Source organism: Bombus fervidus, chromosome 4 (genome assembly GCF_041682495.2).
Source record: "Bombus fervidus isolate BK054 chromosome 4, iyBomFerv1, whole genome shotgun sequence".
Taxonomy (NCBI): domain Eukaryota; kingdom Metazoa; phylum Arthropoda; class Insecta; order Hymenoptera; family Apidae; genus Bombus; species Bombus fervidus.
In genome coordinates this window covers 4162280-4189498 of record NC_091520.1, presented here as the reverse complement: position 1 = coordinate 4189498, position 27219 = coordinate 4162280, and the positions used below count along the sequence as shown (strand labels likewise).

The 27219-nt window shown below is 26.5% G+C and overlaps 6 protein-coding genes across 11 annotated transcripts; 5 read left to right on the top strand and 1 right to left on the bottom strand.

The window, feature by feature from the left end:
- Positions 1 to 171: 171 nt before the first annotated feature.
- On the bottom strand, positions 172 to 2420 carry LOC139986240 (methyltransferase-like protein 22). Of its 2 annotated transcripts, none has more exons than XM_072001431.1 (6): positions 2102 to 2420; positions 1809 to 1963; positions 1577 to 1705; positions 1313 to 1498; positions 1064 to 1231; positions 172 to 993 (listed from the first exon to the last, which is right to left on the bottom strand). In XM_072001431.1, the coding sequence occupies exons 2-6, from the start codon at positions 1879 to 1881 to the stop codon at positions 707 to 709; spliced, it is 843 nt and encodes a 280-aa protein (XP_071857532.1). In that variant the 5' UTR covers positions 1882 to 1963; positions 2102 to 2420; the 3' UTR covers positions 172 to 706. The 2 variants fall into 2 exon arrangements, with proteins under 2 accessions (XP_071857532.1, XP_071857531.1); XM_072001430.1 differs by having other exon boundaries at positions 2114 to 2420.
- An 843-nt stretch (positions 2421 to 3263) lies between these two features.
- Pdi (protein disulfide isomerase) lies at positions 3264 to 6379 on the top strand. The gene is made up of 8 exons (XM_072001421.1): positions 3264 to 3552; positions 4438 to 4769; positions 4856 to 4993; positions 5078 to 5308; positions 5398 to 5769; positions 5854 to 5982; positions 6068 to 6154; positions 6233 to 6379. The coding sequence occupies exons 1-8, from the start codon at positions 3405 to 3407 to the stop codon at positions 6281 to 6283; spliced, it is 1488 nt and encodes a 495-aa protein (XP_071857522.1). The 5' UTR covers positions 3264 to 3404; the 3' UTR covers positions 6284 to 6379.
- Positions 6380 to 7148: 769 nt separating this feature from the next.
- On the top strand, positions 7149 to 9701 carry LOC139986233 (uncharacterized). Its single transcript, XM_072001420.1, has 6 exons — positions 7149 to 7637; positions 7717 to 7855; positions 7940 to 8262; positions 8566 to 8907; positions 8994 to 9285; positions 9344 to 9701. Exons 1-6 carry the CDS (start codon positions 7455 to 7457, stop codon positions 9595 to 9597), a joined length of 1533 nt encoding a protein of 510 aa, XP_071857521.1. The 5' UTR covers positions 7149 to 7454; the 3' UTR covers positions 9598 to 9701.
- A 152-nt stretch (positions 9702 to 9853) lies between these two features.
- On the top strand, positions 9854 to 12448 carry LOC139986230 (dynein axonemal intermediate chain 2). 2 transcript variants are annotated; one of them, XM_072001411.1, is made up of 10 exons: positions 9854 to 10128; positions 10197 to 10358; positions 10447 to 10705; positions 10773 to 11026; positions 11108 to 11267; positions 11330 to 11483; positions 11606 to 11741; positions 11797 to 11943; positions 12013 to 12228; positions 12323 to 12448. In XM_072001411.1, the coding sequence occupies exons 1-10, from the start codon at positions 9940 to 9942 to the stop codon at positions 12362 to 12364; spliced, it is 1719 nt and encodes a 572-aa protein (XP_071857512.1). In that variant the 5' UTR covers positions 9854 to 9939; the 3' UTR covers positions 12365 to 12448. The 2 variants fall into 2 exon arrangements, with proteins under 2 accessions (XP_071857512.1, XP_071857511.1); XM_072001410.1 differs by having other exon boundaries at positions 9859 to 10128; positions 11330 to 11522.
- A 113-nt stretch (positions 12449 to 12561) lies between these two features.
- On the top strand, positions 12562 to 21003 carry LOC139986228 (uncharacterized). Its single transcript, XM_072001407.1, has 6 exons — positions 12562 to 15448; positions 15970 to 16118; positions 16857 to 17210; positions 18132 to 18287; positions 18901 to 19349; positions 19432 to 21003. Exons 1-6 carry the CDS (start codon positions 13471 to 13473, stop codon positions 20759 to 20761), a joined length of 4416 nt encoding a protein of 1471 aa, XP_071857508.1. The 5' UTR covers positions 12562 to 13470; the 3' UTR covers positions 20762 to 21003.
- Positions 21004 to 23009: 2006 nt separating this feature from the next.
- On the top strand, positions 23010 to 26958 carry Tmx3 (Thioredoxin-related transmembrane protein 3). Of its 4 annotated transcripts, none has more exons than XM_072001424.1 (10): positions 23010 to 23043; positions 23981 to 24029; positions 24341 to 24380; positions 24462 to 24625; positions 24720 to 24903; positions 25757 to 25901; positions 26015 to 26255; positions 26335 to 26527; positions 26609 to 26801; positions 26880 to 26958. In XM_072001424.1, the coding sequence occupies exons 1-10, from the start codon at positions 23025 to 23027 to the stop codon at positions 26912 to 26914; spliced, it is 1263 nt and encodes a 420-aa protein (XP_071857525.1). In that variant the 5' UTR covers positions 23010 to 23024; the 3' UTR covers positions 26915 to 26958. The 4 variants fall into 4 exon arrangements, with proteins under 4 accessions (XP_071857525.1, XP_071857523.1, XP_071857524.1 ...); XM_072001422.1 differs by lacking the exon at positions 23010 to 23043 and adding an exon at positions 23160 to 23473 and having other exon boundaries at positions 23972 to 24029; XM_072001423.1 differs by lacking the exon at positions 23010 to 23043 and adding an exon at positions 23161 to 23473.
- The last annotated feature ends 261 nt before the right edge of the window (positions 26959 to 27219 follow it).

Here is a 27219-nt window from a genome sequence, read left to right as displayed (position 1 = left end):
ACATTCCCGTACGTAATACGTGACGTTTCTTTATAATGTAACTAAGTGAAATCTTGTTTAACTTTTTAACAAGTATTGATTTCTAGGAAATCTGTTCTCTTCGAACGACTTTGATCACTGTCCATTAATATTACTACTTATGCTAGGTTGTAAATAAAAAAATACAATAAATTTAGAAACATTATAATTTAAAGTGTTCACTGCTTTTACTTGAAATTATTCAAATTTTTTGTTATTTTTATTTCTTTTTTATCATAGGATAATAACATATTATAAAATATATTTCAGTGATAATTATAGTACTTCTATGGAGTAATCTTTCTTTCTAATTTTAACATGTGAAATATGTACATATATACCGAAATACATGCATACATAGACAGCCGCTAAAGATATTTAAGAAAAATACATTTTTTAATGAAATAGCTAATTATGATATATATACAAGTATATATATTTTTGTCACAATTAAAATGAAAACAAGGATAAAAAGGTCTTACTTTCATTCATAACGTTGTTATAATAAGTTGTATTAAAAGTTTTCAAAACTTCTCTGATATCCATATATAAATATTTTCTCTAAATTTATTTAAATTTAATGTACAGTTATAATATCTATGAACACATTATATTACTTAATACTGTTTGATATTTCTCTCATGTTTATGGATCTGTTACTATACTATATGTTATATGTTCAATTATATTATTTACTTAACTTGTTTTTTATTTTTATAAGAACCATCTGTTCTAATCTTTTATATTTGAAATATTGTGGAAAATCTATTTTAATATATTCAACATGCCAATTAAATTGCTTTACTTTAATAAGATCTAAGAATTCTTCATACATTGGAGCAGTAGTTTCCATATTGGCTGTAGTAAAAACATATCTTTTCTCCAAAGTAATATAAACAACTTTTTGTACATTTGAATTTAAAAGTTCTGTTAATGTTTGAACAAATCCTTTTGTTACAATTTCATCATAAATTACTGTAAACATAAAAAATCATTAATCATATCTATGTTATTTTTATTGTAAAAATATAAATTTATAACTTACCATCAGCAGCTAGAATAATAGCTGGTTCATCTATTCTTTTTTTGTAAAATGTAGGCCATTTTAAATTCAAGAAATCTAATCCTTTAATGTCAACTTTAGACTTAATATAAGCTTTATTTCTCATAAAGTTTCTATGTATTAATTTCAATAATCCTTTTACATCAATGTCTAAAAAGTAAGAAATACATTTACATTAAATATATGTGAACAATATTTAGTGTAATAGTATTATATTACAAATTTTATTACCTGTACAAATTACTTTTTTTGCTAGGAAACTAGCTACTATGCTAGTTAAGCCAACTCCAGCACCTAACTCTAGTACTACCTTATCCTTGAACAAATCAGGATTGGATAAAATATAATCAGCTAGTAATAATGCACCTCGCCATACTTGCAATCCAACATATTGTAATTCTGTAGATGTATGGTGTTCTAAAAATATTAATATATAATTTATTACATTAAATAATGTTTTCTGATATCTGGTCAATTCTATATATAAATTTATACCTATTAATAATTTTCCTTCTTGTTGCCTATCTATATCTATATCATCATCATTATCACGAGTTAAGTCATTAAGACATTTTGGTTTAATCATATAAGATGGATACTTAAAAATAAAGCTGGATATTACATCTATAAACATATCTTACGATTATATATCTTGTTACGGTTATATAAAAATTAGTACTATGTATTAAATATGACATTACAGAAGTTAAGAAAGTAATAAACTTACTGTCATTTTTACATTTTATATAAGAATTTTCATTTTCTGTAAATATTTCTGATGTTACTGTATACAATGTCATTTTTGTTAATAAAAATCCACTAATATGTAAAAATGATTTTAATTGTCTGTTTTAGATCACCGCATATGTATCTCTAATATTTCTAAGTCAAAGAAATAATGTCAATATAAATGATCTCTGAATATTATACTTGTTAATAAAAAATAATAAAGCTTGATTTGCATATAATTGATACACATTTCTATCTAAAAAATAATTAAATATTACTAAATATAATTACTTTTCAGTATACCTGTTTACCCGAAATGTTATGCTTTTATGATGAAGTTTACATAATACAATATTTCACAATGAATACATAGTTAAACTGTGACTTATTGTTTTAGACAGTTATATTATATTTGCGCTTATGTAATGTGTTATTGCATATAAATATAATTTCTGAAATATTTTACCGTTGTATATGATTTTTGTAATACGTATTTTTAAACTATAATAAATTACTAAACGTATTTTACAACTTTTATGTAATGTAGACAATTCAGATATTTTTTATTATTAAGTTTTTTGAAATTGAAAAATTAAAAATAGATTGTGAAATTCAACGTTATAATTTATTTATAGGAGGAAAAATATTTTATTTGTTACGATGTACAAAACTTATTACATTACGTAAAAAATATTATAAATAATTTTTCTTTATTTAAATATTTTACTGAAAATAAGTATAGTAAAATATTTGCTTTTTACATATATATACAATAAATGGAGATTTAAATTTTAATTATTATATATATCTAAATTTAAATATTTTACAAAGGGATTGATATTTCAACCTTTTGAAATTGGATAAATGCATACCAATGACGTACAAATGTAAAGTAAAATGAAATTTTTAATAAGAGTAAAGAAGATATATATTTCACATATATATTATCTTGGCAGATTATTATAATAAAAATACATATTAAATATTAAAATAATTTTTTATTAACTAGTGGTTACATATTTTTTATGTAAATATACATCATTAGAAGCTGTTATTAGTTTTGTAAGTCATGATATTATTACTAGAAATGGAACGGTATTTGGAATTCAGAATAACAGAAACAAATAAGTACTCTTTGTTTCCTTCATACTTAATACTATGATATTATAATAATTATATATATAATATATTGAAAAAGCAAAAAAATAATCGTAAATTTTAATTTATATTAAAATAGAGTGCAAAATATATTTATCTTCTCTATAAAATGATAAAATAGTATGATTAAAAAATAAATTGATATCCTAACCCTTGTATAGTAATCTTAACATTAACATCCTACCGGATTCTTGAATATTGCGTTGACCAATCAGCAGCTCCCACGATGAATGTGATGCTGATGCCACGCATTAACCACGATCTACCAACTGTATAGTTCTCTGCATCACTGTATTTGATCACTTTGTCCGTATTCTTCAACGAATGGTGTCGGTGACTATAATCGTAATATTGTAACGGTAGAATCACTGTATTTGCTGTATTTATACTTGTCGTAGCATAACTTATCAGAAAATAACATTGTCTTCATTTAAAGATGAAGTTCTTTGCATTAATATTTGCAGTGACTTGTTACCTTACTTTTACTTTTGCGAAAATTGAAACTGAAGACTCGGTTTTGGTACTTACAAAAGATAATATCGCAGAAGCTATCGGACAAAATGATTACGTGCTTGTTGAATTTTGTGAGTAGTAGTTTTACATTTTCTTTTTAAACAGATTTCTTAATTATATCTAATGAAAAATCGCAATATTTATTTTATTTGATATTTTTATATGTTTAAAATATAATTGAAGCTGATCCAGATGCTTGGTTCTTACACGTCACCATTTAGAAGCCGGTTTTTAAGATCGAGCACACTTGTTGACATTATTTCATTTTTATTTCATAATATATGATGGAGTGTTTGTCGAATGTATGTAATATGAATGAAAAACTTTTATATATAAAATTTATATATAAAAATTATATATAAAATTTGTATATATAAAATATATGAAATTATTTATTTTATGTCACGAATATCGTGCGATTCGTTTAGAATTATATTCATAATCCTATTAAAAAATATATGTATACTACATATTGATGGCTTACTGCACAAATATTGCATGTCCACTTTCTGTTGAATTTGAATTTTATGTATAACAAATAGTTCTTAACCATTTAGTACTCACTTTTGTCATTTTATGTTCCTAAAAGAGATCAATCCACAATTTGCAACCAATTTTATAATAGCATTGATAAAGATAAATACAATACAGTATATATGCAATAAACCATCTATATTTAGTTCAGTTAAATAAATATATAAGTAAAGGATGTACAAATTACGATAAAATATATAAAAGTTTATTTAATATTTTAAATAATTAAATTTAATATATGGATAAATCTTTTGTATATGCTTTAAATTGTGATCTATACCCTGTTATTACTATTACTTGTTCAATTTTTAAATTACAATTTTATTAGTGATGACTTTTTACTATAATAATTAATTGCATAATTATGTCACAGAAACATATTTTAGTTCGATTAATAATTTTTTATGATTTTTAATATTTAGATGCACCATGGTGTGGACATTGTAAAGCTTTAGCACCTGAATATGCTAAAGCAGCCAAAAAGTTAGAGGAAGGTGGTTTCTCTGTAAAATTAGCTAAAGTTGATGCAACTGTTGAAACAGAATTAGCTGAGAAGCATGGAGTTCGTGCATATCCTACCCTTAAATTTTATCGTAAAGGTTCAGCTATTGATTACAGCGGTGGTCGTCAAGCAGATGATATTATTAACTGGGTAATAAAAAAGACTGGTCCAGCTGCTAAAGATTTGCCAACGGTCGAAGAAGCTAAATCATTTATCGAGGCACGAAATGTTGCCATTGTTGGATTCTTTAAGGTATTATTAAAATAACAATATATTTGTTTGAAATCTTTGTTAATTGTATTATAAAATGTATATATGTATTTAATTACGTTAATTAGGATGCAGAATCAGATGGTGCAAAAGTATTTTTAGAAGTTGCTAATGCTGTTGATGATCATGTATTTGGTATAAGTAATAATGAAGAAGTTTTCCGTGAATATGAAGTAGAAGATGGTAAAGTTGTTTTGTTTAAGAAGGTACATAAATTTTAATTTATTCTATTTTTCTTTATAGATATATTAATAATATCATGTATTTATTTCATTTAATATTTGTTTTAGTTCGATGAAGGCAGGAGTGAATTTAATGATGAACTTGATGTTAAAAAATTACAAAACTTTATCTCTGTACATGCATTGCCTTTAGTTGTTGATTTCAATCAAGATACTGCACAAAAGATATTTAGTGGTGATATTAAAAGCCATCTGCTTGTCTTCCTTAGTGAAGAAGCTGGTCATTTTGAAGAATATGTAGAAAAAATTAAAGAACCAGCAAAGAAATTCCGTAAAGAGGTATGTACAAATATAAATAATGTAGATATAAAGTAATGTATATAATAAATAGTATCATCATAATAATAATATTTTATGATATTGTACAGGTTTTGTTTGTAACAATTAATGCTGATAAAGCTGATCATGAACGCATTTTAGAATTCTTTGGTATGAAGAAAAATGAAGTACCTGCTATGCGTATTATACAACTTGAACAGAATATGGCTAAGTACAAGCCAGAAAACCCAGAATTATCTAGTGAAAATGTTTTGGAATTTGTAACTGCATTTGTTGAAGGCAAATTGAAAAAACATTTGCTAACACAAGATTTGCCTGAAGACTGGAATAAGAAACCTGTAAAAGTTCTTGTTGGTACTAACTTCCATGAAGTTGCTTTTGATAAAACGAAGAACGTTTTAGTTGAATTTTATGCTCCATGGTGTGGACACTGCCAACAATTAGCTCCTATATATGAAGCAGTATGTTTCATTTACATATTTTTCACTTTTGCAACTTATAAAAAGTTTTAACAAATATTTAAATATAATGTGATACATTTCTAGCTTGCAGAAAAATATAAAGACAGTGAAGATTTAGTTATAGCAAAAATGGATGCTACTGAAAATGAATTAGAAGATATAAGAATTGTTAATTACCCTACGATTACTCTCTACAAAAAAGAAACAAATGAAGTAAGGATTTCAGATTTATTAATATTGTAATATTTATAACAATCTTAATAACATATATAATCATCCTAAATTAAATAAATTTTAGGCTGTATCATACAAAGGTGAAAGAACACTTCAAGGACTTTCTAAGTTCATTGATTCTGATGGTACTTATGGTCAAGCCCCAGAAGAAGTTCGTAAAAAATTTTAATTCATTTTGATTGTATTATAATAATATAAGATTATAATTTATTTTACGTCATTTTTACAGGCTCAAGAAGAAGATGAAGATGATGATGTGCCAAGAAAAGATGAATTATAGATATATATCATTATAAAAGAGCAAATTTAATAATTTCTCATAACTACTGTTTATAAACTTTGTAATTCTGCTTGAAAGATATTAATTTATAGAAGATTTCTTAATCATTCATTTCTACTTAAATTTATGAATCAAGTTCTTTTAAATTATACAATTAATTGCTAAAAATTCATTTACAATTTTTCATATGTTTATATATATACATACACATTTATATATATATGTATGTATATAAACATAAATACATGATTGGCATATTTCAAATACAATATATACTGCATCTGACTGAGTTTCTAATGTGATAAATTGCACATATAGATAAAGCAATTTATTTTGTACGTTTTAGGTTTAAAATATATTTTGTCTGAATGTCTGATATGAAAATGAACTGTACATCAAAACATTCTTCACAATTAGGGCAAATACGTCATTGGTATCGTTCTTATATTTTTTTGTAACATTGCCCTCTGAGAATTATAATATTTAGATACAATACCTTTATCTTGTGATGTTGATGTATGAAGGACATGACATATGAAAAATCATTAAGCTAAGATTTCCGCAAAATCGTAAATCGTGTTTTATTTTTATAAGAAAACTTTGTTTTTTATTAAGTAAACACACATACGAGTTCGTACAATAAACGCATATTAAAAAATATCTTTAATACAGTAGGGTAGCTATTTTAAATGATCATATTATCAAAATTTATCGTTAATAAATACATTTCCATTTACAGCATTTATAAAACTATAACGGTTTTACGAACATTTAAGGTAGAAACGATTTTAATGTTTTTCTGAGTTTAGTTAAGTAAAAATTTTATAAAATGAATTATATATATATAATAAATATATATATATATATATTTACCTTTATCTCATTTCCACAAATAAATCCATTAAATCACAATATCTGTTTTACGTAATAATATGTTAAAGAAGATAACACATGTATTAGAAAGACTTGTAAAATATATCATAAATATATTGTATCTACACGGTATTTTAATACATAAGAAAACCAGTTAACACTTTGAGTGATATATCACTTTTTTATTCTCTTCTATACTATTGTTAATCTGTAATCTATCTTCTTATGTTACCTATTGGATTTTTATTCACCGATTTTTATCTTTGTTTGTTAGAAACAGCAAGATTTGAAAATAACAATGGAAGACTCGTTTAATTTTTCGAAACTGACTAAATTTTTACATCAAACCTTGGTATTTACAGAAGAAGTAAAGAATATATTAAAATCAAATTGTGATGAAGCAATGTATTGTTTAAAACCATGGTACATGGAAATACATCCTCAACAGGAAGTTAATAAAGATATTTGTACTTGCGTCAAAGTAAGGCCGTTATAATATAATTGTTTTATATAATTTTTTATATCAAAATTATGTTAATTTCTTTTTTTCTATTTAAAAGTCCAAAGATGAAGTTCAAGAAATTGCTGCAGATATTAGTAGAACATTGATACAAACACAACAATTGCGAGAAAAATTATCTTCTAATATCACGGGAAGAAAAACAAAATATTACGCTTATGAATGTTTCCAAGAAACTGGTAAATATTTAAAGAAATTATTAAAGTTATTTAAAAAGTAATATATTCTTTATCTTACTTAATTATTACGTTTGTTGTCAATAGTAGGAAATAAACAAAAAAAGGTAAAAAGTTTAAATATAAGCAGTAAAGATATATATTCGAGACAAGACCTTCCTGGTATAAAATTAAATGTTGAAAAGGCAAGTATTAATAAGGGAGTACAAAATGAAGTAACACAAAGAGATGTACATATGACACCTGAAAAAACGAAGAATGCTAATAAATCAATATGGCACTCAATGAAATCGTCAGAAAGCAAGAATTTCCTTGCAATAAATAAAAAGAATGTTACAAATATAAGGAACGTTAAAGACATTAATCGCAAAATGAAAAATGATGTTAAATCTAATACTTCCATAACAGAGGTAATTTTTTGTGATACATGTATATGCATTATTATCTAAATATTATGCATTAATTGTATTCGTCTACTTTTAATAAAATTTGAAATATAGTAATTTTTATCACGAAGCTTATCATATATTCTATTTACACAAAATACTTTTATTTATATAAAGGTTGTATATATTTAGTAAATACTTGAATATAAAATATCATGAATAAACAATGTTCTAAAATTTTGACATTTTTTATTATATGAGTGTCTCCAAATTTAATTATTGCATATTTAATTAGTTGCTATTTAATATATTTTTGTTTTTATGCAGTCAAAATGTATTAAATTTGGCCAAAGAAATTCTACAGCATCAACTAGTGAACTGAAATGTCTAATACAGAAGATGTCAATTAAATCTGATAATTGTACACTTCCTAATGAATATAGAATGAAGTGTCCATTACACGAAGATACAATTTCACAACGTACTCGTGGACAAAATTTAACACTTAGGACTATTGTAGATAGTTTAAATACAATTGATATCCCCGAAGAAATAATTAAGTCATTGAGAGTTTATCATACATATTTGAATACTGAATGTACAGAAAGATCATTCAATGAAAAACAACAAAAAGTGTTACATACATTTTTGCTAGAATTTAATAAAATGGTAAGTAAATATAGAATTTATAAAAGTAAACTATATATATCTATATATATATATACCATATATAAATATGTAAATGTATATTACAGGATGAAATTGCACAAAAACAATTATCACACAAGAGTTATATAGTAACTACACTCCTTAAATTTATTTCTTTATTTCAAACTCTTTTCTCTAAAAACATAGGGATTGATGTAGAAGATATTAGATCATTATATACAAAATTGAGATCTGCATGGAAAATTTATGAAATGAACGAATTTAAAAATAAACAAATTTTGAGAAATGATATATGCAAAACACTACATACTATTTCTAATATAACAGAATGCATGTCAAATGGACTTTGGAATCTTTTTTATAATCAAAATCTTGAAGGTACAATTGTATTTTTTTTTATAACTAATGTGGTATTTTATCTTATTTTGTTTTCTAGGGATGTCCAAAATATGTTGTATGCGTTACACAAATAAAGATCAGTTATTATTTTTCTTTGATGTAATGCAACAAGTACAACATATACAATACTATGATGATTTAATGAAGATTATTGCAGAAGATGTGCTTCCTAACATGAACATCTTTCTTGATTGTACACAATTAGAATATGTAAAAATATATAAAATGATTTCTATTCTTTATCAAGGTTTAAATTCGAAAATTCCTATTTTAGTAAGGACTGATAAATAAAGATTTTAACATTTCTTATTATTCAGAAATTGAGCATTGATACATTTATCATTTATGTTACTATAGCAACTAGAAAACAGAAATATAGTGGTATTATTTATACATGCTGTGTACGATTTCAATGTAATATACTGACATATTTTTTAATATCAATAAAGTAAATCTAAATGATTAATTTATAAGTGATAATAATAAGTGTTATTTTAATTGTTTAATAATTCACTCCTTTATATTAAGCTTTTTTGAGATCATATTTAAAAGTAAGTTTAAATAAAATGCTTATATGAGTTATTTAGATTATTAAATAGATTATTGATTAGATTAAAAATGAGAATTTAGAACATGAAAAACATCAATATGCAATATACTTATACAAAAAAGAGATTACAATTTGGAAAGCAATGTAACTTCACAAATTATGATAAAGTAGAAGCTGATATTAAACCACATGCAGAATCTATGACTCACTATATCCAAATAGATCCTGTAACTCAAGGAACTCAATGTAGCAAGATATATTCTGTTCATGAGGTATAAATTGATGTTGAAAATTATTTATGAATATATATTATTATTGTTATTGTTAACAATATATTTAGGTAAATACAAATACTGCAACATTCCGAGATAGTGGTATATATCATTCTGAAGGTGGTTGGCCAAAAGATTTAAATGCGAAAGATGTAGAACAGACAGTGAGATATAAACGCAAAATAGAAAAAGATGAACTGTATATTCATACAATGCTTCAATTGTTGCCTGTAATAATATTTGTTTATATTTTCAACTTATTTGTTTAACTATTTTACTATAAATGAATCCATGACTACGCATTCCAATTATTTTTAGCCAATGGAACAGTGTATTTTACAAAATAATGTTTGTAATATTTATGAACAATACTTCAGTTATATGGAACCAGTTTCTTTAATACAACGAGTATATTCACGTACAGTGAATGTATATCGTGATATTTTACCAATAAAAAGACAAATAACACATCTTTCTTGGTCACCGGATCAAGGAAATCGTTTTGCAGCTAGTTACTGCAATACTGACTTTAAAAACGCAATAAATGACAATCCTCAGTCATATATTTGGGATGTAGGTAAGTTAAATAAAAAATTTCAGGATATATAAAGAAGACTAAACAGATTTATGGTCCAAATTTATAGAAAATCCAAATACGCCTTGTGTAATCTTAAAACCATTTTGTCCAATTTTAACATTGGAATATAATCCTAAAGATAGTAATATACTGATTAGTGGCTTAATGACTGGTCAAGTGGCTTGTTGGGATATTAGAAAAGGATCAGAACCAATTGAAACAAGTTTAGTGGAATTTAGCCACAGAGATTTATGTAATGAGGTGTTATGGATAAATTCTAAAACTAGTACAGAATTTTTCAGTGCTTCCAAAGACGGACAAGTATAACAAGATACAAAATGAAATAAAAAAATTACATAAATGTAATATGTAAATTAATATATAAATGTAAATTAATTACAGATAATGTGGTGGGATATAAGAAAATTACAAATGCCTACAGAAACATTGGTAATAGATTTATGTAAACCTGATGATCAAAATATTGATAAAGCAACTGGGATTTCAGCATTACAATTTGAACCATCTATGGGTACACGTTTTATGTGTGGTCTTGAAAATGGTAACTAAGAATTTTAATTTATGTAGTTTTATTTATATTCTGATATATTTATTTGTACTTAGGTATAGTAATATCAGGAAACCGCAAAGGGAAAACTTCAAGTGAGAAAATTGCAACGAGATTCAAGGCACAATATGGACCTATAATAAGTTTAGAAAGAAATCCAACATTTGTTAAAAATTTTTTAACAGTTGGTGACTGGACGACAAGAATATGGTCTGAGGATTGTAAAGAATCTTGCATTGCATGGACACCGTGAATATATTTAAAGTCATTTAATTTACATTTATATTAAAATTGATATAAATTATTAAAGTTTTATTCAAATTATATTTTAGTGGTCATAGAGATTTTTTAATGGGTGGAGCATGGAGCATAACACGATTTTCTGTATTTTTTTTAATAAAAATGGATGGAACTTTGGATGTATGGGATTTGTTGATTCAACAAGATTCTCCAGTTCTTAGTGTGAAAGTATGTCCATTTTGATGTATTATTTATATTTAAAAATTAATATAACATATCCTAGGTTTGTGATGAAGTGCTAACATATATAAAACCACATGAACAAGGACAATTAGCAACAATTGCTAATAAGAAAGGAACAACATTTTTACTTGAATTTTCAGAAGCATTAACAGCTAATCAAAAAAATGATAAATTTTTATTTACAGCAGTAAGTTCTATTAATATTATAATGTCTAATTATATTTTTTCATTACATTTATATAATTGAGATTAATAGCTTCTTGATAGAGAAACACGCAGAGAAAAGGTAAAGGAAGCTAAAAATAGAGAACAGAGATTGAAAATGAAATCCCTTCGAAATATCAATACTGAAACCGAATGTACTATAGGAAGCACAAAAAATGATGAGGAAGATCTAAAATGTTCTAATTCTAATACTAATGATGCAGTACTAATACATTGTGAAGAAGACTATGATAATGCTATAAAGGCAGTGAGTTTGAAATGTTCTTAAAATAGATATATGTATATAGTTCAATACATACAAGAATAACAGTTAATTTTGTAATTTAATTATACTTTATTAGGAATTACTAAAAGAAGAGGGAACAAAGAATGAAATATCATAATAAATATGCTATGAATGAAATAATAAATGAATTTTTATTATATGTATATAGATTCAATAAATTCTTACATTTCTGTATCTTAAACTTATTTTGTTTATGCTATTACTTTGGACATGCATATATTTTTAATCAAGCATTTTAAAAATGATTTTACAATGAGTAATTATATATAATTATACTAGTGCTTGTACCATATTCATAGTAAACAAATATTTATTATATTATAAATATTACATGATATTTGAAAACAAAAATTAGATTTATTTATATTGATTGTTGTACACCTGTATCATAACGGCATAAACTGAAGTTTCCGATCAATTTTGATACCTGCCGCGTGTTAGTTACGGAGAACCATATATTAATATTTTTTTAACTATTTATTTTTAAATGATTTATGCGTTCAAATTTCATCTATAATGTGCATATAAGTGTTATAATATAATAAAAAGAATTAATTGCAATGTAATACAGCATACAATTATAATTTTTATAGAAATATAAAAAATATGAAATTATACTTATATCTGTAATGTGTTCAAGAACTCACTGCATAAATAATTTAATGCATTCGATTAGTGAGGGAGAGTCAATGATATCAATATAAACACTAACCAAACAAATTTTAAGAATCGCAGATGAAGATTCACATAACCTCTAAGAAATTTTACTTCGAAGAAAGAGATACGAAGAATGAAATAAAACATATTTTTGCTAATAAGACATAATAAAAGGGATGATATAGAATTAATTCACATTATTGCACAATTCATTCAGTAGTAGGAAACATTAGAGGGCAACAATTCACAAAAGATTTTATTTATTTTTCAAATAAAATATTTCCAAAAATGTGTGGTTTATTTGCTTCAGCATCATGATATAATATGTTTATTGTAAAACACTTAACACAAAATACTAATAAAATGTAAGCAGCATTATTTGCAAATATTTATTAAAAAGGAACAAAATGTAATTATATTAGAAGATAACATACAAATACCTCGAATATAGTTCAATAATTTTAAAAATCAAAATTCTAATGAAAAAGATTCTATTACTATAAAGTCTTAATTAGACTCACAATTCAACTGAAAATAAAGTGGAACATGGAATTGCAAACTGCATTAACAAAGAATAAGAAGAAAAAACAAAATGAAACGAATCTACGACCGCTCGTAAATAAAACTAATTACAAAACTAATTTTCAAGATAGCGACAATGAGCATTCGTTTTCTAATAACGCAAATATCACAGAAGATATGGAAGATTCTTTCTCAATATTCAATAGAGATACGTCCAAATTATTTACTAATACGGACTCTATGAATTCATCAGAATTTACATCGAAATCAGTGGACGTTATCGTTGATATTCATCAAGAATATAAAGAAGAAAAATCACATGATAATAACATCGAACATGATGGAGCATCAAATAAGAAAAATTCATTTCTGAAGGAATTCGAAAATGTGAAAGCATTTTCGACAACAAATAATTTTCTCGAGAAGATCGAGAAATCAAAAGCTAATTCAAAACATGAAAATCTTTCAAGAGATAATGATGATATAAAAGTCGTAGATTCATTAGATTTGATAGAAGAATTTGGAGAATCTCCGGTCGCTAAAAAAAATGGAAAAGAGATTCAACCGGTGAATAACAATAAATTAAGCGATAAATTAAGTAAAAAGAATATTAATCAGTCGTCTGTCGAGGGAAAGTTACATGGCAGAAAACAATGGATTACGCCGAAATATGAGAAAGAAGAAGTAAAGAAACCAACGAGAAAACGATGGTCGAAAGATAACACCGTAATTCGATTACCAGAGACTAGGAATACTTCTTGGACGATTGTATCTTCAGAAAGTGCATCTTCATTTGTTCAACGTTCCGAGAAACCACTACCAGCAACTAGATCCTTCTTAAAGAAATCGTTGTTGGAGTTTGATAATGAGGCCTTCGATTCGGAAGAAATTCTCACGATTGAAACTGATCATAATCGAAGCAACCCAAAAATCAGGATGAAGAGAATGATTCACGATCCAGAAGAAATGGAGCTTTCTACTTTCGATAGTCGAAGCATTCGAGATTCGTTGAGCGAAGAAAATAAGAGTTTCAAGGAAACAGCGATTGTGACCGAAGATTTGAAGGAGCCTGCAAATTTGGACAGTGAAACGTCTGAGAATCGAAGGAAGAATGCAATATTAGATGTTGAACGTATTTATAAGTTTAACCGCGGTGATATATCTTTGAAAGATAGAAGGAATCGTGGATTAAGAAATAAGAGAAGTTACGTAGAAAAGAGTAACAAAAATACTTCTAATAGTTCGAATAGTTCTCAAAGCTTGGAGGAAATCACTGCGCAATCGGATGACGATTCTAAGGAAGTATCGATAAAAGATGATCGATTTTTGATAAGAAGTGGTCGAAAGCATTCCGTTAACAGTCGAAGGCATTCAAAGGAAACTTCACTACCTGTTACTGAAGATGATCTTGATGAAGATCGTTTAAAACATTCTAGTCAATATTCGGTGACTACTTCCGAAAACGATGATTTTGACGAAAATCGCGCTAAAGAAACTAACGATGAAGCTAAGTTAAAAAGGTCTAAAACAAAGAAAAAGAAATCGAAATTTATAGAACATCGGTTACAGAAAAAAGATAAAGAAAAGAGGCTTTCTAAAAATTTGACGCCGAGTGTCAATGTCGAAGAAAGTTCAAAAAGGAAGAAAAAAAGGAAGAAGAAAGACGATATAAAGTATATATCCGTAACGATTCATAGAACAGATATGTTGGAGATTGATTACGTGACGAAACATCCTATGGTAAAGGTTCATATAGTGAAGGCTGAAAATGGAAAGTATTTGAAAAATGAACGTGGTGCGTGTACGTATTTGCAGCCTGTAATAACTGGGAAGTTTGACTTCAAAGAGAATAAGTCTATAGTTCCGGTATGGGAGGAAGAACTTATCTTCGAACATGATTTCAAAGAGCTTTTGAAAATTGATAATGAACAGGTTGTGATACTTTTTGAAATCGTAGATCTTTTGAGTTTTGCCGAGGCCAGCTTCAATTATGATAAATTTGGCAAGTGTTTTAGTTATTATATATGGTGTATATACATAGTTAATATCTAACATTTAGTTTAGAAGAATTGAGAAGCTTATAACAAAAACGACCACCCTTCTTCACGTTTATATGTTACGTTATCCATGTTATAATACATTTCAGTCCTTTTTAACAAAATATATATAGGTAATATTAAAGAAACATATTTATTATATTTATTATTATTATAATTAATCCTAATTGCTATAATAATTGTAATTAATATTACATTAATTATATTTTATATTATAATTAATTATTTTTACAAAACCACTTAATTTTCATTCGATAATAAGTCAGAACACAGATTATTTTTTATAATTTCGATTTTTTATAATTTCGATTTCACAATGCTATGAGCGTCGTTTTTGATTACTGAAAAGCATTATTATCTTAAAAATCGATATATCTGATATGGGTCATCTTTGTTATAAGCTTCTCCATTAGTTTTAATTAATTTAGAATTAAAATTAATCGTTTGATTTTATTTGTTAAAATAGGTCATGAAGGTTGTTGGTACAAGGTTGCATGGGCTTTTTTAAAGCCTGTAGGACGAAACCAGGTGTTACATATTAACAAAAAAGTCAGATTACAACTGTATAAACCTCGAAAGAATTCGCAAAAATTTGATAGATTTCATACGTGTGAAGTAAGTGATTATTAAGTGAATAGGCATAACGTAAACGTTATTATTTTCGTCATTAATGACTCGATTGAAATCCTTTTTTGTCCTAAATATGTAACATGATTTTATAGGACTGCTTTTTCTCCTTTCTATGTAAATTTTTAAGGTCAACTGTGATCTTTTATATTTTCTCTTTGCTTATCAGACACTCCTAGCAGGCGTTGAAAAGAATTTAAAATAAAGATATTTTTATATTTTAATGTGAAATAAATTTTATTTTAATATGTACATATAAAATTTTGATATATATGCTTTTATTAGAATATAAAAATGTCTTGTAATCATATATAGATATATCTTTTATCTAATGGAACAACAAAGTAGTAAAAATATTTCTGTATATAAGATCAGTTGTCAAATAGATATCAAACGCAAATATACTTACATTATCTGCTAAAATGTAATTTAGTTAAAAGATTACAAATACAAATACACAGCTCGATTTTATTTTTTATTAGAACTGTCATAAGATATTATAATAAGATGAAATTTACTTCTAAACATTAACACGCAATTTATTACCTTTGACATATTTCGCTGTCAAACGATGTATGTAGATAAGATTAAGGAGAGACTATTAGTTTTATTAATTTTAGCAATTATATTTGAAATCACTTGAAACTTCGACGATTTGTGTATTTAATTCTAATGTACCATTGATGAGATTTTAAATACTTTGAATTTTCAAATTGAATTTTCTAGGTGTATACATGGTGGAAATCGAACGTCCGAGAAAAGTATCCTAGCAGTTTATTTGTTACCGCAAAATCCATCGACCAGCCTAAATTAGAACCTGTTCTTTATCGGCAATTATCGTTATATGATTTATCCAACACACGTAACGAATCACATGGGATGTCTGTTCATACTTCAAACTCTGTAAACTTACCAAAATGGAATAGATTAGCTTCACAGTCATGTAAAATACCAAATGAAATTTTCTTCGAAACGGATATTAGCGAAAATGGATGTTTTTACATTGCTTTTAGTAACGACGGCAAATATTTGGCTTGTTGCTTTTCTGAAGAGCGCGACTATCCCATTGTCGTCTACGAGGTGAATATTAAAATTTTTCATTTTTATTAATACGAAGGGTAGAAGATTTTGATGCGATTACATATCTTCTTCTTATTCCTATTATGTTCTTTCGATCATTTTCGATCCAATTATATTTTTTTAAGATTAGAAAATATCTTTAATTTGAACAAAAATGAGAAAAGTATGACTGATTTCTCATCTCAATTCTATATTAAGACGTTACAAATTCTTTATGTTTGTTAAAATCAGAGTAAAATTGAAATATAAAAATTCGAGGTTTGTAGCAGGATTAAACAGTAAAAAGTGTAATACTGAAGAAATAATCTTATCAAGCATTGAAGAAATAATTCCAAGTATCATCATTAATATATTTATGTTGAGTCCACATCTTATGATAATTTTCAAAAAACCCAGTTAAATATTCTTCATACATTTTATTTTCTTTTAGTAATTGTTCAAATGATCTGGATTGTTTAAATATTAGATTATATGTCTTGTGATTTTAAATTGTTTTCATATATTATAAATCAATTAAAAGAATTACAAAAGTTTTAGCAAAACACTATTTAATCCCTGCACGTTCGATTGTATCTTTGTAAGTGATTCATTAACCAAATGATAAATATATTTGTTTTCGCGAGAACTGGTTTCAAATTTTAGTACATTATGTCTTCTTTAAACAACCATTCGAAAAACGAGCTTCTACTATTAATAGGTTATACAAAATTTATAATTATATTATTCGGTGATTAATTTCAGTGTGTGAGAACATTGTAATTCGTAACATTAATAATTTTATTAAGTTTGGTAGAAAACACTTTTATACATTGCAATGAACACAATTGTACAATTTCAAATTTGTCAAAATTTTTCCATGTGATATTACATATTATTATATCATTTCGTTACGAATATTAAAGTTCTTTTAATTGCTGTTAGGTTGAAGCAAAGAAGATCTACGTACGGTTTTCAGGACATAAAACTTTCGTTTATTCCCTCAACTGGTCCAACAATGATAATTATTTGCTTTCTGTTTCATCTGATCAAACTGCTCGTATTTGGGATGTACAGAATCGAATTGTAGAACATATACAAGTAAGAATTTAAATATTTATTAAAAGATAACAAAAGGTAAACGAGATATGTTCATTTCGTAAAATTGTTTAATTTGGGTCTCATCCAGCATTGATGTTATTATTAATATTATGTCTAAATTAAAATTTATATTATGTTTACACAGAATATCTCATTTCTTGACATCCTGGTTAGCGTTGTTATTACTGCCTTAGCGAAAAATGTTTCATCTATATAGATATATAAATATATGTGTTAACTGATAAACTTAATCAGTTAAGCAGTGTTGGGCTTACAGGGCATCCTGTGTAATTCCTCTTCCCAGTCAGAAAACCTCCGTAATTTCCTTTTCCAACCTTATCACACTCTTTGTTTCTTTGTACATTCCCATAATCCCTTAGTCTTTTGTTTGTGCCTACCTACCTCAGCATCGCCTTCAACCCTCATCTGTCCACTCTGTTGAACGTCGCTTCAAATCTGCAAATAAAAAAACACGAATACCTTCCACGAATAATGATTATTATGTTAATATATATTATCATGTTTTCCTTCTGTAGTCTTCATTCAATAATATAATTTATTTGATATCATGATGGTAATATCAATCAAAATTAAATTGTGTATCTTTCAACAGATGATGCCTCATCCATCCTACGTGTACTGTGGCAAATTTGATCCCGATATTTCTTCGATAGTAGTAACTGGTTGTTACGATCGCATAGCACGTATTTGGATAGAAGATAAGAAGTCGAAAAATTGGGATCTTAGCCAAGAATTAGAGGGTCACGAAGGATTTATAAATTCTATGTATTTCCAGAAGAATAGTAACTTATTAACAGCAGATAGTGTCGGAATAATAATCATATGGGTGCTGAAAAAGAGTCGAAAAATATCATCCATGAAGGAATGGCACATATCACGAAAGATAAAGGTCAGAGAAATTGAAGGTATAATAATTAACACAATTATTTTACATCCCTTGGAGTCCAGACTTCTCGTTCATTCAAGGAACAATGGGTTAAGAATGTTAGATCTTGCAACTGGAGTAGTATTGCAAAAGTATAATGAATTGAATAATCAAAGGTATTCTTCATCTTATAATTTTACTTTTAATGATTCATTCTTGTCTGATTTCTTTTACGTTATCCTGAAATATTTTTTGCAGAATACAATCAACAGCTTGTATTTCTCCATGTGGCAATTTGATCTTTTGCGGTGGCGAAGATTCATCTTTGAACGTGTGGAATTTAGAAACCGGGAATCTTCTCGCAAAATATACGTTTGATCGACATTATCGAGCAGTGACTTGTGTAGATTATCATCCATACGATCACACATTAGCTTTTTCGACTTTTGGTAGTCCTGCTTCGGTGAGAATTTTAACATTTAATAAAGATGCTACGGGTGAAGATATAGGATTAAAAATGATGAGAGAGACTGAAAACACAGTGAATAATAGCGATGTTCCCATGAGATTCCTAAAGACATCCGTAATGCCCAAAGAAAAATTAAGACCGAGTAATTCAAAGAAAGTAATCGAAGAGACTTCGCATACGAAAGAAACAAGCTCACAATTTAATCAAAGCCATAATTCTAGTCTTCTTAAGTTTTCTGATAGTGTTTTTGAAAAAGATAAATACAGCGATATAATGTACTATGATACAAAGATGAAACTTCAACGATTAAATGAAGTTGGACAAACGATGAAAAGTCGCAGTGCGAATCGTTTATATAATATTATTGAAAAGATTGATAGAATTTTATCAAATTCATCAAAATCGTCAGGTGATATTGAATCTGGGAGGAATTTTACCCTCCTCCAACAACCAAGTGAGAATAAAGTCTTAACGTTTTTAAATGAAAACATAGAAAAACAGAAGAAGAAACTGAAAAAAAGTAAGTCTGCGTATTTAAGTATCGAAGATCAATCCAGTTCTTATTTTGAATCAAATACAACAAGTAGTGACAAACCGAAAGTTATCGAATGTTATACGTTACAAAGTGAGAGAACAAATGATCGGAATAGGAAGGAGAGATCGAGAAGCGCGAAGGAAATGAGAAACAGTAATATATCTAAGGATGACACAACGAAAACTTTTTCCGATAGCGCCACAAATTATCAGAAGATTAAAGTATATGACGAAATCACTAAAACTCTATTACAAGAAAATATCGAACCGGATTTCGCTATTGAAATGGAAGAAAATAATAAAAAGTCAATAACTTATAAGAGTGATTGTCTTAGAAAGGACGATTCCGATTCGACTGATAGTGCTGGAACATATATCATAGAAAAGAATGATGTAAAAGGTAGTGATAAAGATTCGACGAAAATGTTTGAAAATAGAAATATAGATTTAAATGATATAGAAAACGATTCGAATATAAAAGATTCCAGAAGCAGTAGTTCAGTACTTAGCAACGCGACTTTTACTATTGAGAATGAAATCCCTATATCAACATCAAAGAGAAACGGTAAATCTAGTCTAAAATAATGCTTATTTAATAATATAAACATAAAAATCCAGTATTTATTACCATTATTTAATTTCCAATGTCTTTACGTATTGTCATATTTTATATTTATGATTTTGTAATTTAAAAAGCGTATTATTTCATTACTTCTTATGCGTGTATTTTTCATGAATTGTTAATACATTTTAAAATGAGCTATACTATGCAAAACTTCATTCCTGTAATGGTGCTCCTTGTATAGCTTATTAATAAATGTTTTGTTTAATACGTTTGTTATAATTTATCATGTAATGATTATTTTCACGACAATCAAAATGCGTTATAATGCATGTAATCGCAATCATAACGCATTTTTGCGGCTGTTCATGTAACTAGATTAATTTTTTTTTTTGTTGTATGAGAATTTGTTAGCACTTTGCATAATTTATATACTCATTTTTTTTAATTGCTGAATTGATTGTACAATATTCAATTATAATATTCGATCAGAGATTAAATTAGAAATTTATTAACAATCCCCTACTGACTTAATTAAATAATTTTATTTTTTAAATTACTGTCGATCTTTTTTAATTAAAAAAATGTATTTTCAATGGTAATACATTTAATTCGACAAACTTTTAAAAATAAATGTATACAAGATTTGTTAATTAATATTTATTAATTACTTATAAAAAATGTAATATATGAATATTCTATTAAACAAATTTTTTATCATATACATGAAGTTGGTTCAATAGTTAGTCATAAATATCCACAAAAAGATGTCTATATTATCAAAGAATAATATTTTACATTACTTTCGTGCAGTGTAATTAATGAATTAACATAAAAGTTATTTTAACGGAAATAAATCTTGAATCATTTTTTTCCTGAATCATATTTCAAATATGGGATCATTTTTTGGAAGGATAACTAAAGTTTCTGTGAAAATAATTATTCTTCCCTTTCTATATTTGACATATTTATATGGCACGTATTTATCGAATGTAATTAACATAGCGCTTGCAATTTATCTCTTAATCATATTTAAATTAAGTGGTCTAGAAATACGTTTTGGAAATGAAGATAATGAAGAGGTATGAAATTTTTTGTTCATTAACAATAAAATTCAGTTCGAAATCTAAAGAGTCCAATCATTTTCAGAAAGTAATTATTTTTTAATAAATATTCTGTACCAAAATCGATAATTTGTTTGTATTAAAATTTGATTTTAATTTTACATTTAAGATTAATTTTAATTTTTCACATACGCATATTTAATGAATAACAAATCTACTATTCGCTACTACAAATAGTGTCTGCAGTAACAAAGTCTATCAATTAATTAATGCTTTCTTAATTCCACAAAAGAAAAAAAAAAAAAATTGAAAAGTTGAGATTATTAGTGGTTTATTCCTAGATTCGTTACATACATGTAATTAAAAAGTGAATCTCGCGAAAAAAGAGAGAAATGGGTAGTATATTGACAACTTTGGCTGCCATTGGCATCAGCATCATTTTTTATCCTTTCTTATTCCTTTGCTATGTTTATATTCTTTTCATCATGATCGTTTTTAACATTGTACAATCATTCTATATTTTTCTTATAATGTTACTTAGCGGTCTCTCGGATAGTACAGTCATTGATTAAGATTATGTGAGTTATTTATCATTTATAAATAAAAATGCGATTTTCAACTATTTGTCGATTTATGTATTACACAAAGTTTGCATTATTGTCTTACTTTCAGGACTTTGAAGATGCTGAAACTAATATCGAAACTGAAGATACTGCCCAATTACAAAATACTTAAAATTTTCTCGCGATTATCTGCAATTATGTAAAAAGAGCTATATAAATTTATTATTTCATTGATATTTAACTAATTAAAATGTAAAATATTCTTTACGAAATACGTAAATAAAGAGTTCATTTTGACGAACAAAAGTATTAATTCTCATATTCAAATTATCAGTAAATTGTTTTATAGAGAAGTTAATTTTTAAGGTTTATATACATTAAGAGATTTATACATATGTATAGAATGATTTTGTACCCTGCTTAATTATTTTTTATTTTTTATTTTTTACACTAAAACATAATATTTCACTTTATTTATTTATTCATTTTATTATTTATCTATTGTCAGCGACACACAATTAAACGTAATTACGTAATTTAGTACACACACGTTACATAGTTATTACAACACGTATTATAATAGTTATGCAATTAGTATGCTTATTATTAGTTGACTACAATGTTTTATTCAATTCTTCATTGATAAATATTTCACTTTAATGAATAATAGAAAATACGATAAAAAATATTTGTAGTTATTTCCGATTTTGTCGTGACTATATTACTTTTGTAACTTTAATAATTCAAGTGAATTTATGTGTATTTTAGATTATTTTAAATTTGCGATTAATGCATTTTTAAATCTCCTCCCTGCTGTTTTCGTATAATACATGTAGAAATGCGAAACGTAAAAGTTAGTTCAGAAGATGCCGGTATAAGAATCGTATGGCGTCACGGGACGAAAACATGGTAGAGGTGTATCGGATTCTATCGTGTGCATTTCAATTTCACAGCTAAGAGCGTTAATTACCTTAATTATGTGAAAGTAAATTAATCAAATATAATATTTTTGATCTTAAGATTTAACAAAATAGGCTTTTTTCAATAAAAAGCCTTTTTGCTGCAATGGTAACAATAACGAAATTGGTGTTCATCGCAGTTATTTATGGTAAATTTATTCATCGCCATTAACTGTTTATAAGATGTAACTTTGTTGTGAATACTAGTTTGATAAAAATATGAAATTAGTGTTAAGTAAATTACTTCATAACCTCCAAATGTTGCCGATCGATAACTTACTAAAGTTTAGTGTTTAGCACTAAAATCTTTAATTTTATTTCATTCATTGAAACTTCTTGTTTATTAATTAGATTTGTTTAATATTTTAAAAATGACATCTCTTTTTAGTAGTGTTTTTATTGACTGTTTTTACTTTTTTTAACTGGATATATAAAAACCAATTATGTTGAAAATTTAATAGATATCTTCTTTAAATATATTTAATTTTTTTAAACATTTACTTGTGATTTTAACATTTATTCCTTTTATTTTCATATTCTGTACTTTAAAAACTACACTTAACTTATATACATATAAAGTAATTTAAATTGACTCCATTTATGTTATTATCTTTTAATACAGTTAGTATTATTGAAACATAATTCAGTTCTTTCAGGTATTTTTACTCCTGTAATAGCATCACGTGTACTTGAACTAAGCGACAGGTATATAATGATTGATGTCTGTTATATGTAGACTATGGTTGTTTATGCATTTTTATGAAATTTAGAATTCCAAAAAAGTCTAAAAGTACATACAATATGCAAAAATATATACAATGTTTAAAGTAGATCACTTATTATGATATTTAGTAGACAAAACAAATTTCTACTTAGATTTTATTTTTTTAATTATATTCATAGAAGTATAAAATTGCATGAACATCCACAGTTTAGTTATATTTTAAATTTAATTAATGACATATATTTACATGTATATATATAAAATTTTAAATATTATTCAATTTCTTTAATAGATTTTTGGATATTCATAAAGATGGGCAGTGGCTTGTTATGGTATAAATATGAAATATCTGATACGTTATGTTTTTATGTAAAATTACTGCTTATAAACTACAAACATTACTTTTTTTGTAGATGTATGCACCATGGTGTGCACATTGCAAAAAATTAGAACCAATTTGGGCTCATGTAGCGCAACATTTACATGCGACATCAATAAGAGTTGGAAGAGTTGATTGTACCAGATTTACAAGTGTTGCTCATGCTTTTAAAGTTAAGGGATTTCCAACTATTATATTGTAAGAAGAAAGTTGGATTTATTTTTATAGTTTTGTATATATATACATTTAGTGATATATTTCTCTACTGGTATTGTTTCTCTTTTCTATATAGTTTAAAAGGTGAGCAAGAATTTGTATATCATGGAGATAGAACACGAGATGAAATAGTAAAATTTGCATTAAGAGTAAGTGGTCCGCCTGTTCAAGAAATAACAAGAACTCAAAGTTTCGACACAATTAAAGAGAAACGTGATCTATACTTTTTATATGTTGGAGAACGATCTGGACCATTATGGGTAAAATAAAAATTTTATTTTATGTAAAAACTAATAGAAATGTTATTAATGTTATGAGCCGAGACTTCGAGCAACGCGAGAAGCCGGCGAACGTATTCTTATGGAATACAGTTGCAATACTAGTCTTGACTAGTGGTCTACCATGTAACTTTGATCAATAAAAATCGACGCGATTCGAGTGATAAAGTTGTATCGTGTGGGTACGTTCAATTATGTTGTATAGGATTACGGGATTGGATGTTAGGTTTTAATAATTATACTCGAATTTATACAAGAATACAAGTATATGCATTGTAATTAAAAGATTGTTCCATGTGAGTGTGTTGCGGATAAATGAGTATTATATCGTTACCTTATGGTTTGGTTGCTCAGTTTTGACGCACTGGCAATGCGGGAACTAAGAGTAGCGTGAGGGTTTGTTAAACAGAGTTTAGACTAACATGCAGACTTTGAAGAATTAAAGTTTAATCGAAAGAAAACTTCAACTCGATTTCACTATATTAACTTTTAATGAACGCAACGCGTAATTACACAATCTGTTCTGTCCAAGGAGCATATTTTTTTGGTTTTTTATATACCGTAAAGATCTTGGAATTCTATTGTAGGGGTGGATCAAGGAGTTTAGTGTACGTATATGGGAAACCTTACTCTTCAAGATTTCCAAGAACGATATCTTCCGGATATTTATCACAACTGATACCCTAGCGCAATCGCGACTGTATCTCATTGCTTAGATAAATATTTCAAAATAAAAGTGTTTCTGTTTCACAGAATTAAAAAAATGCAGGTGAAGACCGGATGTTCTTCATCTGTAACATTAATGATGATTTTAATTTAAATGAATATGTTTTAGGAATTTTATCATAAGACTGCAGATGTGTTCCAACCACATGCATTTTTCTATCAGTCTCATCCAAATGTTGTTAATAAACATGCTCCTGTGGAAAATACTCCAGCATTGTTTGTCTATAAGGAAAACTTACATTATAATTTTAGTGGTAAATATTTGTAAAATATTGATGTTACCTATAAAAATATATTTTTCGTAATTATTATCAATAATATTAACAAATAAAACAATTAATTCTTAATAACAAATATTTTGTAATAGGCCATGACATAAATAATATAGAAAAGTTAAATGAGACAGTGTACAAGTGGATAAATGCAGAACGTTTTCCTACATTCCCAAAAGTAACAAGAGGAAATATAAATCAACTTTTCCTGACAAATAAAAATCTAGTATTGGCAGTAGTAGAAGAAAATCAACTAGAAGAAATACCACAACACATGACACAGTTCAAAGATATGGTAGAATCTATAATTAAAAGCAAACGAGAAAAATATCATGAGTAAGTTACATTTTATGAATTTGTATATTCTTTATTTTATTATTCAAAATTTGATTATAATTACTGTTTTGGCATTTAGTCAATTTCAGTTTGGTTGGATAGCTAGTCCAGATCTAGTCAATAGTATAGCAATGATGGTTTTACCATTGCCAAGCTTAATTGTTATTAATACTACAACAAACCACCATCACATTCCAGAGGATGAAACAGAAAAATTAACTCCTCATGTGATAGAGTTGTTCCTAGAGCAAATTCGAAATGAAAGTGCTCCGGTATATAAGATATTTTTTTAAAATAAATTTAAGATACTTTATGTGGTTAGAACAAATTTACATTATGGCATATGTTTTCAGCGATATGGTGGAAACAGTTGGTTAATTCGTATATATAGATCATGGTTCGAATTAAAAACAACTCTTTTTGCAATGTGGCTGGGTAACCCCATTCTAACAATGGTTTTGTTTGGTTTACCAGCAGGATTCTTATCATTAATATGTTATGGTATTTGCTGTCCAGATATTTTAGATGCAGATGACGATGAAGAAGGTACATATTTCTTTTTTCGCAAACCAGTATCTATGAATATGCATATTATTACTTTTTTAATGTTAAATGATTTTCCAGATCATCCAGGAGCAAATCACATGAAAAAAGATTGAAATAACTGAATTATTGTATTGTTTATATTAAACAGCTTTTAAAATTTTTAATCTATTATTTCTAATTTCATTTAGGTAATATTTATTAATTTTATATTACAAAATTTCGAATTACTGAGATGCTTTATTTATTATTCATTAGTGTAACAAAATTATATGAATTATGAAAGTGATTATTTTTGTAGTCAATGCAATGAAAGAGATTCTATGAATTATAAATAGAATGATAAAGATTTATGTTAGCTACATGGAACTTTCATAAGACAATACAAATCATGTAAGTAAACGAGCTTTTTTTAAACTGC